At 40.9% G+C, this 13,852-nt stretch overlaps 1 protein-coding gene across 2 annotated transcripts in view; it reads right to left on the reverse strand.

The window, feature by feature from the left end:
- Positions 1-449: 449 nt before the first annotated feature.
- klhl18 (kelch-like family member 18) overlaps positions 450-13,852 on the reverse strand; it is a 41,221-nt gene continuing 27,818 nt past the window's right edge. Inside the window, exons 10-11 of one of the 2 annotated variants that reach the window (XM_087986583.1) lie at positions 6,135-6,204; positions 450-2,632 (exon numbers count right to left, since the gene is read on the reverse strand). In XM_087986583.1, the coding sequence (XP_087842709.1) occupies positions 6,148-6,204 (57 nt within the window). In that variant the 3' untranslated portion in view covers positions 450-2,632; positions 6,135-6,147. The remainder of the gene's footprint in view (positions 2,633-6,134; positions 6,205-13,852) is intronic. The other variant, XM_087986582.1, reaches the window with a different exon arrangement.

The following is a 13,852-nucleotide window of genomic DNA, read 5'->3' on the forward strand; positions in this document are numbered from 1 at the left end:
GACACCATCAGGTACTGGGGACTCATCTACCTTAATGGTCTTCAAGAGATCCAACACCACTTCTTTCTTGACCTCAAATTGCCCTAACTATTAGCATGCTCCACAGAAATCTCACTATTCTCCATATCCATTTCCTGGGTGAATACCAATGCAAAGTACTGATTTAGAATCTCATCCACATCCTCTGCCTTCAAGCACAAGTTCCCTCTTTTATCCTTGAGTGGGTCCTATCTTCTCCCTAGTTATCCTTTATTTATGGTTGATGGGTGTTTATATGGCTGAAAAGTTGTTTGCAGTAGGGTCCCATGGGGTTAGTACTGGTTCACCTCAGTTTTGTGATTGATATCAAACATATTTTCTTAATATGGGGGGAGGATTAAGAATTTTGCAGATGACATAAAAATTGCTGTGTGGCTAATAATGAGGAATAAAGCTGTCAACTGCAAGAAGATAGAATAGAAATTTATTGTCACGTGTACAATACAGTGAAAAATACAGTGAAAAATTTTATAAGTCACCACAACATGGCACCTACATCAATGACAGAAGTCATACATAATAATAAGAAAAATGTAAAATTAAGACAAAGTTCATCACAGTTCAGTTAACAGCTCCTGGCTCAGGATAAGCCGACTGAGAAACAATGGAAGACCCTGAAGACATCAATCTTGAAGATATCAGTGGACTGGTCGGGTGGGCAGAAAGTGGTAGTCCCTGAGGGTAGCATGACAGGTCGATATTATTTCCTTTAATGGTTGATGCATATACTATAGCAGGAGAGGGGTTACTGTAAGACTGTATAAAACACAGTCAGGGTACTGCACACACCATGTGATCTGCTATGTATCAATTGTGTCCACTTGCTAACCAGAAGAACATAGATATTTTAATTGAGTGGCAAAGGTCTGGCAGATGGAATACAATGTTAATAAATGTGAAGTCATCCATTTTGGTAGGAGTAAGAGTAAAAGGGATTATTACTTGAATGGTAAAAAGTTGCAGCTTGCTGCTATGCAGAGGAACCTGGATGTCCTTGTGCATGAATTACAGAAGGTTGATCTGTAATTCATGTAATTACAACAAGTAATTCAGAAGGAAAATGAAATTTTGTCCTTCATTGCTAAAGGGATTAAGCTTAAAAGCAGGGAGGTAATCTTATAGCTGTACAAGGTGCTGGTGAGGTCACACCTGGAGTACTGTGTGCAGTTTTGGTCTCCTTACTTGAGAAATGATGTAGTGACACTAGAGAGGGTGCAGAGGAGGTTCACTAGGCTGATTCCGGAGTTGAGGGGGTTGGTTTATGAGGAGAAACTGAGTAGACTGGGATTATATTCATTGGAATTTAGAAGAATGAGGGAGGAGATCTTATAGGAACATATAGAATTATGAAGGGAATAGGTAAGATAGAAGTAGAGAGGATGTTTCCACTGACAGGTGAAGCTAGGTCAAGAGGGCATAGCCTCAAAATTAGGGGGAGCAGATTTAGGACTGAATTGAGAAAGAACTTCTTCACCCAGAGATTTGTAAATCTATGGAATTACCTGCTCAGTGAAGTAGTTGATGCTACTTCAGAAAACATTTTTAAAGCTAAGATAGCTTTTTTTGAACAATAAAGGAATTAAGGGGTACAGTGAGAGGTACAGTAAGTGGAGCTGAAGCCACAAAAAAATCAGCCATGATCTTACTGAGTGGCAGAGCAGACTCGAAGGGCCAGATGGCCTACTCCTGCTCCTAGTTCTTATGTTCTTATATTCAACAGCACTTTCTTCTCATACAGTGTTAGCACGTTGTTCCCCTTTGCATTGATATGTTTGTGAATTGTCTGATGAGTGTAAGACAAAACATTTTAACAAGAAGAACTGTAATATTGAACTTTTTAACTTTATGTCTTATTTTACCTTAATATTCTACATTTTGGTTTACTTTCTATGTTTTTAAGATGGCGCTGAATAGTGGTGACAGCACTTTAATAAATATGTGACAATAAATAAATCTATCAATCATCTGGACATACACGTATGTACATCAATCACTGGACAGTTATCCCTGACAAGACTTGACAATTATTTTATCCTGCCTGACTAAGGAGCTCTGAAAACTACTGTAGCTCAACAAAGGCGAGACTGAACAGGCCGGGGCTGTTTTCCCTGGAGCGTCGGAAGCTGAGGGGTGACCTTATAGAGGTTTACAAAATTATGAGGGGCATGGATAGGATAAATAGACAAAGTCTTTTCCCTGGGGTCGGAGAGTCCAGAACTAGAGGGCATAGGTTTAGGGTGAGGCGAATGATATAAAAGAGACCTAAGGGGCAACTTTTTCATGCAGAGGGTGGTATGTGTATGGAATGAGCTGCCAGAGGATGTGGTGGAGTCTGGTACAATTGCAACATTTAAGAGGCATTTGGATGGGATATGAATAGGAAGGTTTGGAGGGATATGGGCCGGGTGCTGGCAGGTGGGACTAGATTGGGTTGGGATGTCTGGTCGGCATGGACGGGTTGGACCGAAGGGTCTGTTTCCATGCTGTACATCTCTATGACTCTATGACTCTAAAGGCAATACAGACCAGAAAATAGCGAAAGAGTTGACTTTTCCAGAAATTGCTGGATTGAACTTAACAGAACTGACAGCATCTGTGGAATAAAGAAGTAGAGTTAATGATTTGAATTGAACCTAACTTTTGTAATTTCCAATAGTATGGTGGTTTTCATCACCTTTGGTATCTTAAAGATGTTTGCAGCCAGTAATGTAATATAATGTATCATACACAGAAAACATAACAGTCAATTTGAAATGAGAAAACCAATAAGAAATAGGAGAAGAAGTAGGTCATTTGGCCCTATGGGACTGCTCCACCATTCAATAAAGTCATGGCTCACTGTTTACCTCCATTCCACTTTCCTGCACAAGTAATACTGGTATCAACAAGCAACCGTGGTGTAACAGGTTAAGGCCCAATGCAGAAAAGATAAAGGTAGAATCTTATATGGTCTGAGTGACGTATGCTGTGGTGAGGTGTGTAGCAGAATCAAACAAGAAGTGAGGTGAGCCCCATTTTGACATTGGGAGGTTTTCACAACATATTTTGTGGGCGGCACAGTGGCACAGTGGTTAGCACTGCTGCCTCACAGCGCCAGAGACCCGGGTTCAATTCCCTCCTCAGGCGACCGACTGTGTGGAGTTTGCACATTCTCCCCGTGTCTGCGTGGGTTTCCTCCGGGTGCTCCGGTTTCCTCCCACACTCCAAAAATGTGCAGGTTAGGTGAATTGGCCACGCTAAATTGCCTGTAGTGTTAGGTGCAGGGGTAAATGTAGGGGAATGGGTCTGGGTGGGTGCGCTTCGGCGGGTCGGTGTGGACTTGTTGGGCCGAAGGGCCTGTTTTCACACTGTAAGTAATCTAATCTAATTTTCTGTTTCTTCACAAGGGGCATGCTGAGTTTTTCACCAGCCAACGGTGGGTTGCCAATTGATGATGATTATTGTTTGTAAAACACCTCGCTTAGAGCTCATCCAGTCTTACTAATATTCAGCCTCCCATCTTACCAAACTCACCAAATAAACTTGATAACTGGAAAACTCAAGACAGTTGCTCTGAACAATCTCCGTGTTGGAAACTGGGTATCAACATCCCTGGGCACAGTCCGTAAGCATCAACTAACACACATCCCACATCCATGGACATTGGCATTTAACATGTGCCAGGCTCACACTTCTGCATCTTGATGCTGCACCAGCAACTGTCATTATAGTGCCACAACGAGGGCACTATGATTGGGGACACACACCCAGCTCCTGGACTGTACCAGGCTGCACCGTGGGCTCTTCACTTACTGTCATAGAGCACACTCACTCTAAGCCTACCTGGATGCTCACAGCTCCCCTGCCTCATGTTGCCTTGCCTTTTTACGCCTCGCCCCTTCAACCAGAGATACCGCCTCTTACTCCGGCTGTCCTGCTGTGCTGTGAAGCATAGATACAAAATCAGGAATATTGTTATGCTATCAGCAGTAATCAGTTAAACTAAGGGAGATAACCTTTACTCAGGAGGGAAGTCAAGGGCAGACTCCGATACCAGTCCATGGCCTTCTCAGGATGATTTGAGTTAGGATCTTCCCCAACTAAGAGGTCAGGAACCAATTGTCAGGCAACCCACCAGCTGTCTTGACTATTTCTATCCTACCCTGGACTCTTTACCTCCTGAGAGAGACAAATAATATGAAAGATGACAGCGGGTGGCACAGCTATTACTTTTGGTGCAGGTGAGGAGATGTCCTGAGCGAGTGGATAAGCAGCACAGAGAGCAGTGCTGTTGGTGTTGGGAAGACTGAGGTAGGTGTTGCAGGCAATAGAGAAACTGGTAGAGCATGAGCATAGGTGCAAAAGCTACAGGAGCAGCAATAGAGAGATTGGGAGGTATCAAAGAGAAGATGGTGGCACGTACATTGGCAGCATGGAGAAGGTCATTGACCTTCTTCCTACAGTGTGGGCATTCTTCCACTCAGCTGAGACCACTTTAATCTAGGTGGCACCTTCAGACTACACTGACATGGTCTGGTTGTGGTCTCCACTGCTGGTCCGGGGAGAGGAGAAAGTTCCGTATGTGCACCACCTGTTCAGCAGGACCTCCAAGACACTGCTAATGAAGTGGATGCAGATCTCCCCCACTATCTGTGGCATGGTGGCTCAGTGGTTAGCACCAGGGACTTGTGTTCGATTCCAGCCTTGGGCAACTGTCTGTGTGGAGTTTGCATATTCTTTCCATATCTGTGTGGGTGTCCTTCAAGTGCTCTGATTTCCTCCCACAGTCCAAAGGTTTGCAGGTTAGGTGGATTGGTTGTACTGAATTGCTTCATAGTATCCAGGGATGTGCAGGCTAGGTGATTCTGTGGGAAATGCAGGGTTACAGGAATACAGTAGGGGGTGGGTCTGAGTGGGACGCTCTTTGGAGGTCGGTATGGACTCAATGGGCTGAATGGCCTGCTTCCACACTGTAGGGGTTCTATGATTCTATGATCTGCCATGTCGATGGTAAATGTTAGGAACCATGCAGGGCAGCTCTGGACTGAAAGTGCTGTGGAGGTGTACTATTGAATTTCAAAGATGGAACAGGCTGAAGGGAAGCTGTTTTGTTTTGGTGGATATCTGCTGAGTGGTGAGTTACTCCAGGAGCAGTATGTGGTACGGTGGGATGAAAATCAGATGTGAAAAATGCCATTGGAGCATGATGGGTAATTAGTGATGTGAGCTTTGGCAAGAGGCGCCACAGCGAGAAACTCTCTAAAAGTCTTGATGCAACTCAGACATAGCCAAAAATATGTAAGCTTCATCTTGAAACCTGATTTATCCAGGTAATTCAACCTCTGTCTATGTTCAGCTAAAGCAGAATTTCTAAAGGTAGCCTAGCATCACTGGTGCATTTGTGTGCATGTATACTTGTGTGTTTTAACTACAAACTACACTGCTTTTAGATGAATTTGTTCCTCTTCAACTAACTTATCACCATATTTTATTGTAAATATTTCTGTTGAATCATCTTTGCTCCTCATCTACATTATGTGTGCATGGAAGTCTCACTATATGAAGGGTTTGTAAATCATCAACAAGGCTACATTTGATAGCGCTCCAAAACCATTCGGTTAATTAAAGAATGGACTCTTCTTTAGAGCTAAGAACATTTTGGGCATTATAACATGAAGGCCAACATCAAGAGGTAAAAATACAGAATGAGGCAATCCTTGGACACACAAAAAAACAATTTTGCTAATTGAACTTAGCCTTAGTATGGCCAAACAAATAACCGTCTTGTTCCCAAAAGGCAAAAGTTATGTCTTTCAAAGCAATAACATTGGAGGTACATTTCACCACTAAACTGTAACAGTATCATGACACATTTGGATGCTCAAGACTCACTATTCCGGGGTCATCACAAAACAGTCTACTGCCTGACAGATTCAGGTTAACAGAAAATACCGACCACGTTCCTGTGCTTATTTATTACAAAGCATCAGCTCTAACCACAGGAAAACAAATATGAATGAACTTATGAAGATCTGGACTCCTCCAGAGAGGCCCCCTTGGTTCGAGATTGGTCAAAAGAATCACTAGGAGTACCGTCTGTTTTAAAGCAAAGTTACCCAGTTTAATAAATTAAAGCAGCCTGGCACAGATTTGTCCAGCAACACGGATGTTAAAAGCTTCTGTGTTCTGTGGAGAAATGGCACAATTACATTTGAAAATTACACAGTATTTATATATTTTTAAAGAAATAGTACAGCCTTAATTACAAGAAAAGAAAAGACCAATCACATATAATAAGGTGACATTATTGACAACAGACTAATCCAATGATATTTCCTGGGAAACAGATTGTTATACACACAGAATCACCCCATGTTTACTCGTTCAAGGTAGTTCAAATACCAAATCACTGTCTTATAATTCATATTATGAAAAATCCATTGTATTCTCTCATCTTCTATTTAGTTTAGCTCAGCAAAGCAGCAGCACAAATTCACAGAGTCAAATCATTACTTTCAGCCATTTTGTTGTGTTATTTTAAATTGAAAAGCCATTTTGTGGTTAATAAAAAATTACATATACTTGTTGCTTCTGACAACAGCCTAAATTCAAATTTTAGTTCCTCACTTATAACTCTGTTATCTTAAGATATATCTCCTTCCTAAATCCCTTGATACCCATACAGGAAGTCGCAGACAAACAAACATAGATGTTAGGGAGGGAGGCAAATAGTCCAGGGAAACAGTTCACTCGCACTAGTCCACAGGATTCAATTTGGTGTCACTTCCAAGTCCTTCTAATCTCTGATTCCCTTAGCTCCACATTCATTCAGTTCTTTGCTGAAGCTGCAGTGTGGTTAATACATAATTAATTGTTCAGATTTTCATGTCACAGTTTATAGCAAATGGCGGTATAGGATTCTGGGTTGCAGTTATTTCTGCTTTTTAAGTCTCACACCTCGAACTCCTGGACTCATTTCGGGAATGTGAAGTGAAAAGGGTAGTAGATGGTGTTTTCAGGGCAAAAGAATCTCTGAATTTATTTAAAATACAAAAGGTAATAATAATGTAAGAAATATAGGTAAATGTAATAAACAGGGAAATTGACGCAATCAACTGCACACAGGACATTACTAAATTGGCTAGATTAAACACTATTAGAAGCTAAAAACAACAGTTTAATTACAGAAACTTTAATCAGAATTCCTAGCTTTAGAACATAGAACAATACAGCACAGAACAGGCCCTTCGGCCCACGATGTTGTGCCGAACATTTGTCCTAGCTTAAGCACCCATCCATGTACCTATCCAATTGCCGCTTAAAGGTCACCAATGATTCTGACTCTGCCACTCCCACAGGCAGCACATTCCATGCCCCCACCACTCTCTGGGTAAAGAACCTACCCCTGACATCCCCCCTATATCTTCCACCCGTCACCTTAAATTTATGTCCCCTTGTAATACTCTTTGGGGTCCCAATGCACCGTCATCACCCTCCTTCCACTCCCTGCTGGCGAGGTTGGAAATTTGGGGGTCTCGGAAGTTTCAGCTCATCCCTGAGGAAAGCATCATTTTGAAATATGCTTGGCTGTTCTGGAGCCTGGAGGAAGACTTCAGACGGCGGAGGCTTTTCAGTTTGGGTTGAGTCTGCTGATGTATTGGATCTATTGGGTAAGTACCTAGTTTTCTTTACTTTCTGATGGTTTTGTGGGTCTGGTTTTCACCTCAGGATGTGTCTGAGGCCTGGTGGTCTTCGTCGGGTCAGTTAGTTATGGTCATCCTACCTAAGAAAGGATATATTGCCACAGGTGAAGTGCAGTGGAGGGTCACAACGCTGACACTGGGGACTGTTTTATAAAGAGAGATTGGTTTGACTGATCCTGTATTCAGTAGAGTTTAGAAAGTTGAGAAACATGTACATTTCTAAGAGGGCTGGGTAGTCTAAAAACAGGGTGGATGTTTTCCCTGTTTGGGAGTCTAGAACCAGGGGACAGTCTCAGGATGCAAGGTAAATCATTTAGGACTGACATGAGGAATGAATTCTTCACTCAAAGGGTAGTAAATCTATAGAATTCTCTACCACAGAAGGTTTTGGAGATCAATTCACAGAGTATATTCAAAAAAAGAGACAGATATTTCTTAGATTTTAATGGCATTAAGGGCTACAAGGAGAAGGGGGGAATATGCCATTGATGGGGAGGATCGGCCATGATCATAAGCTCAAAGGGCCAACTAGTTCCTAATTTCTGTGTTTCTAAAGGGAGCTTGAAAACGTTAAAAGTAACCAAGAGTTGGAGAGATCCAGCTGCCCTAAAGAAACAGCTGAACTACTCAACCCAGATAGCAGTCACACAATGCAGTCTCTGGGCCAACACAGCTGAAGTCTTGAGAACTTTTACCAGTCTATGAGACACAGCTGGGAAAACTGTGAGCTTTTCTTAGAATTCTGTGAGGAAAAAATCACTGAGTTATCCTGTACCTGTGTGTCTCATGGAGAGACATTTACAAAGAGAATCACATCTAGTAAATATGCAGAAAGTTGCTGAAAAGAAATGCTTGCAACATCAGCAATTGAGTAAGAAATTAAAAATTGAAGATAGGAGTGATACTTCACTGGCATTCCATCTAAAGGATATTGCTGGGAAATGGTCTAAATCCTTTTATTTGTTGTTTATGATAACATACTTTCAAATTGTCGATTTTTTTTCTTTTCCGTCTGTAAGAAATTTTAACAATGTACTTTTGTTAAAAGTACATTGGCAGCCTCATCTGAGTATGCTCAGTGACTGATCATCACAGTAAGCAAATTGCAATAATAACACAATCTGCTAAGCCAAGTTTCATTTTAGATCTTGAATTGTCCACTGTTCCTATGAGCTCAGATTATAAAGTATAGTTATTGGGTGTATCACAGAATTGTTAAGGTGCAGAAGGAGGCCATTCAATCCATTGTGTCTGTACCGGCTCTCTGAATGAACATTATTACTTAGTATTATTCTCCTGCCTTTTACCCATATTAGTGCACATTATTTGAATAAAAGCAATGATCAAATACCCTCTTGAAGCCTCAATTGAACCCGCCCCCTAGCACACTTCCAGGTAATACGGTCCAGACCCAACTACTCATTGAAAGAAAGAAGTTTTTCTCACATCGCATTTGATTCTTTTGCTAATGACTTTAAATGTGTAGCCCTTTATTATCAATCTTTTTACAAGTGGGAACAGTTTCTCTCTATCAACCCCATCCAGACCCCTTATGATATTGAAAATTTATAACAAACCTCCCTTCTTACCATCTCAGTTCTAACTTCTCCTGTCTCTTGTCATAACTGAATTTTCTCATTCCTGGAACCATACATTTAAATTTTTTCTTCACTGTCTCTAATGTATTCGCATCCTACCTGAACTGTGCAACCCAGAACAGTGTGTGTAACTAATATCTCATACAAGTTCAGCAGAACCCTCCTTTCTTCTACACTGTAAGCCCCCATTAGTAAATCCTACAATAGGTTATGCACTATTAACCACTTTTTCAATTTGTCCTGTTACTTCTAATGACTTATGTACAAATATAGCTCCATCTCTCTGGTCCTGTACACACTTTACAATAGTACCCTTGATCTTAAAGTGTCACCTTTTTTTTCTACCAAAATATATCAGTTCTCATTTCTTTGCATTAAACTCATCTGGCAACTCCACCAACATGTCTGTCCTTTTGAAGTCCTACACTGTTCTTTTCACAGTTTACAAAAATTTCAATTTTTGTACCATCCACAGACCTTGCTGACACAATTTCCAGTCTTACATGCTTCCACATCTTTGGGTGTATCTCACCCAGTCCAGATACCTTGTCAACCTTAAGTACTACCTACCTAATATCCCTTTCTTATCAATTTTGAATACTTCCAGTGACTGAATTCTCCTGGATCACCATGGCTTGGGTAGCTTCTGCTTCCTAAGTAAAGACGGATGCAAATACCTCAGCTATGCCCTACCACCCTTTGTTTTCATATGTGCATCCCCTTTTTAGACCCTAATCAGCCCTACTCCATCTTTTAGAGCCTTTTTCTATTTATGTGCCTATAGAAGACTTTCAGATTCCCTTTTATGTCTCCTGACAGTCTCTTTTCATAATCTATTTTTGCTTAGGTTCTTTATTTCACCTCCCTTCTGAACCTTTTGTATTCAGCTTGGTTCTCAGTTGTATTTTCTATCTTTTAATTTAAATTTCTACCTTTGTTTTCAACCAGATAACTTTGGATTTGTTTGGATTACCTTCCCCTTTTGAAAGAATATGCCTCGATTATGCCTGAACTCCCATCATTTCTTTGTTCAGCTACAGTTTTCCCTGCCAACCTTTAGTTCCAGCTAGTCTGCCCAGCTCTGTTCTTACCCCATCAAAGTTGGCTATTCCCAGGTAATTATTCATTCTCTGGACCATTCTTTGCTCTTTACAAGGACCTGAAGCATCCTAAATACCTCCCCACTGACACTTGATCTACTTGACCCACCTCATTCCTAAGAATCAAATCTAGCAATGTCTCCTATCCCATTGGCCCATATTGTGCTCGAAAATTCTCCTGAACATAATTAAAGAACAGAATAAAAATTGCATGGCATAAGATGCATATTTTTAAAGAATAAAGGAATCTGCTTTACACATACCTCATAGCCATTCGAAAATGCATCAAAACAAAGCACAGGAAAGAAAGTATGGTTTGTTCTTGAAGCAAACAAAATGCTTTTGGTTTAAAAGGGGTAATCAGCGTAATACATTCATGTATCATGTAAATGAGATATCAGAGTTAGTACAGTATGCAACGAGGCAAGAAACTTAAAAGTGATTTGGCTGTTCTTTGTCTTTATTTGTACCAATAAATATCTGAGAGTAGCAAAGAAATGTGAATAACTGACATCTTCTGGCAGAATATGGTCATTGCAACATCATGTGTGATTTGTAATGAAGTGATCAGGTGCATACTGATCACAGGCGAAAGTGAGGACTGCAGATGCTGGAAATGAGAGTCGAGAGTGCAGTGCTGGAAAAACACAGCAGGTCAGTTAGCACCAGAGGAGCAGGAGAATCAACGTTTCAAGCAAAAGCCCTTCATAACAAGTAACTTTATTTGCTCTATGAGCTTTGCCATGGCATAATTGCAATGTTTTAGTCAAAATGTTTTAGTTGGCGAAGATATTGCCTGTTTTCTCATCATATCACACCCCTTGGTGTGTACATTTCCTATATTTCCATGTTGTAATCTGGTGTTATTTACAAAATCTGTAATTGATTAGATACTGGCCTTTCACTCCTGTATTTAAATCCAGTCTACATAACAAATATCTTGGCAATTTTCAGTAAGGGATTTGGAGATTTTGAGAGTTGGAACTGTCAATCCATTCCTGAGAGTACAAATTTTGATCCTATATCAAACCAACTAGTAATTCTTTCAGGAACCAAAGAACAGTGGGTGAGAGAAAAATTGGAACAGGTCTGAAAAGTGAACACTCTTCTCAAACTATGATAGGACACATTGCTGGAACAATGTAGTTTAACCCTTGCTGTACCTGGCGTGGAATATTTTATCAAGCAGTGTACTAAGAGTTCTACTTTGTATCTAAGCTGCACTGTGCCTGGCTGGGAACATTACATAATGCTTTCAGCTGGAGGATTAAAAGAGATACATTCTAAGAATAATTAGGGAAGACCGAGGGGCTAATCAGCTGCAACTGAACTCAGAACTGTAATACATTGCTACTTTTACTTGCTGTGCACGTTAGTTAATAAATACTATAAAGCTGTATGTAGCAACTTCATTCCTGGCACAGACACAAAGCTCCAAGTTTGTTTTTCTAGCACTTTACTGCATTGTGAATGGGCTCATTACATTTTGTCACCACTGATTTGCCATACCTTCTGCAGTTCTTCCAACTTCTAGGGGAGAAAAATATTTATGTACAAGTACCTTTTATCAGTACCTCTAGAAAGGACTGTTAGTCTATATCCCAATCTAGCACGCTCACTCATGACTTTAAAGATTATCCATGAATTTAGCCTCAACATATTTTGTGTTCATAAACCCTTAGCACAGAAACAGGTGCAAATTCTCAATTGGAAGATTGAGATCAGAATTAGAGTCATACGTAACAACTTGTATTAATATAACATTGTTAAAATGCCCAAGCCAGGAGCGTCAGAAAACAAATTTGACAGCTTGCTACTATTTCTTATGCACATGGGCATTGTTGGCTGGACTAGCATTTATTTCTGGCCCTAGTTACCCTTGAGAAGGTGATGCTGAATTGACTTCTTGAGCCAGTGGAATCCATTTGCAGTAGGTAGACCCATACTGCCATTAGGGAAGGAATTCCACGATTTTGACTCTACATCACTGCAGGAGGGGAACTTGGAAGTCGTGGGTGTTCCTTGTACCTGCTGCTGTTACTCTTCCAGCTAGCAATGGTCATGGGTTTAGAACATTCTGTCTCAGGATCTCTGAAGAATTTCTGCCGTGCATCTTGTACATCTAGGCAAGTGGAGAGCATTCCAACATAGTCCTTGCTTCTGCCTTGTAGATAGTGGAAAGGCTTTAGGGAATCAAGAGGGGAGTTACTCATTGCAGTATTCATACTCTGAATGCTCTTGTAGCCACTGTATTTATGTGGCGAGTCCTGTTGAGTTTCTGTCAATGGTAACCCCAGATGCTGATAGTGAGGGATTGAGTGATGATATCGCCACTGAATGTCAAGGAGTGATGGTTAGATTGCCTCTTATTGGAGATGGTCATTGGCTTACACTTATCTCACACAAATATTACTTGCCACTTTTCACACCAGATCTTTGTACATTGAGACATGAACAGCTTCAGTATCTGAGTCGTCATGAATAGTGCTGAGCATTCCACAATCATTGGCAAATATACCCACTCCTGACCTCATGCCAGAGGGAAGGTCATTGATGAAGGAGCTGAAGATGGACACTACCGTGGGTGTCACTGAGGCTATTACTGAACAGGTGCTGCTTGACAACACTGTTGCTGATACCTTCCAAACTTTTACTGATGATTAAGAGTAGACTAATGGGGCAGTAATTGGCCAGCTTGGATTTGCCCTGCTTGTGTACAGGACATACTTGGGGGATTTTCACATTGTCAGGTAGATGCCAATCAAGAACAGCTTGGCGAATGGTGCAGCAAGTCTTGGAGCACAAGTCTTCAGTTTTATTGCTGAAGTATTGTTAGGGACTGTAGTTTTTCCAGAATCAGTGCCTCTAATTATTTCTCGATATTACATGGAGCAAATAAAACTGGCTGAAGACTGACGTCTGTGATGCTGGTCACCTCTTGAGGTGGATCATCCGCTCAGCCTGCCTAAATGAAATTGTTATGAATGCTTCAACTTTACCATACAAAGGTGGCCAAAACTTTGATCAAAGAGAGACTTTTTTTAGGAGCTTTCTCAAAGAAAGGAGATAAAGAGAAAGATGCAGGGAGGGAATTCCAGAATATAGGCAGCTCTACCAAAGGTTAAATGATTAAAATGAATGAGTTCACAAAGTCAGAATTAAATGTACACAGGTATTTAAGGGTTGTAGGGGTAGAAGAGGTTTCAAAGAGAGGTTTGGATCATGGAAGGATGTACAAAGCCAGTATATTTACAACAGAACTCCTTGACAGGAAGTTATTCCCATGGTTGCTAACCTGCATTATGAGTGACTGAAATCAGAGTGCCACTAAGGACACATTCAGTAGTTGTCTCGAGTATACAGAGGGTTACATGTGGAGAACAGTCAGGGTTATGTTGGAACAGTCAAATCCAGAATTAATTAAGCCATGAAT

The sequence above is a fragment of the Chiloscyllium plagiosum genome, unplaced genomic scaffold (genome assembly GCF_037043375.1).
Source record: "Chiloscyllium plagiosum isolate Xiang-an unplaced genomic scaffold, Cpla_swu_hap1 HiC_scaffold_4, whole genome shotgun sequence".
NCBI lineage: Eukaryota > Metazoa > Chordata > Chondrichthyes > Orectolobiformes > Hemiscylliidae > Chiloscyllium > Chiloscyllium plagiosum.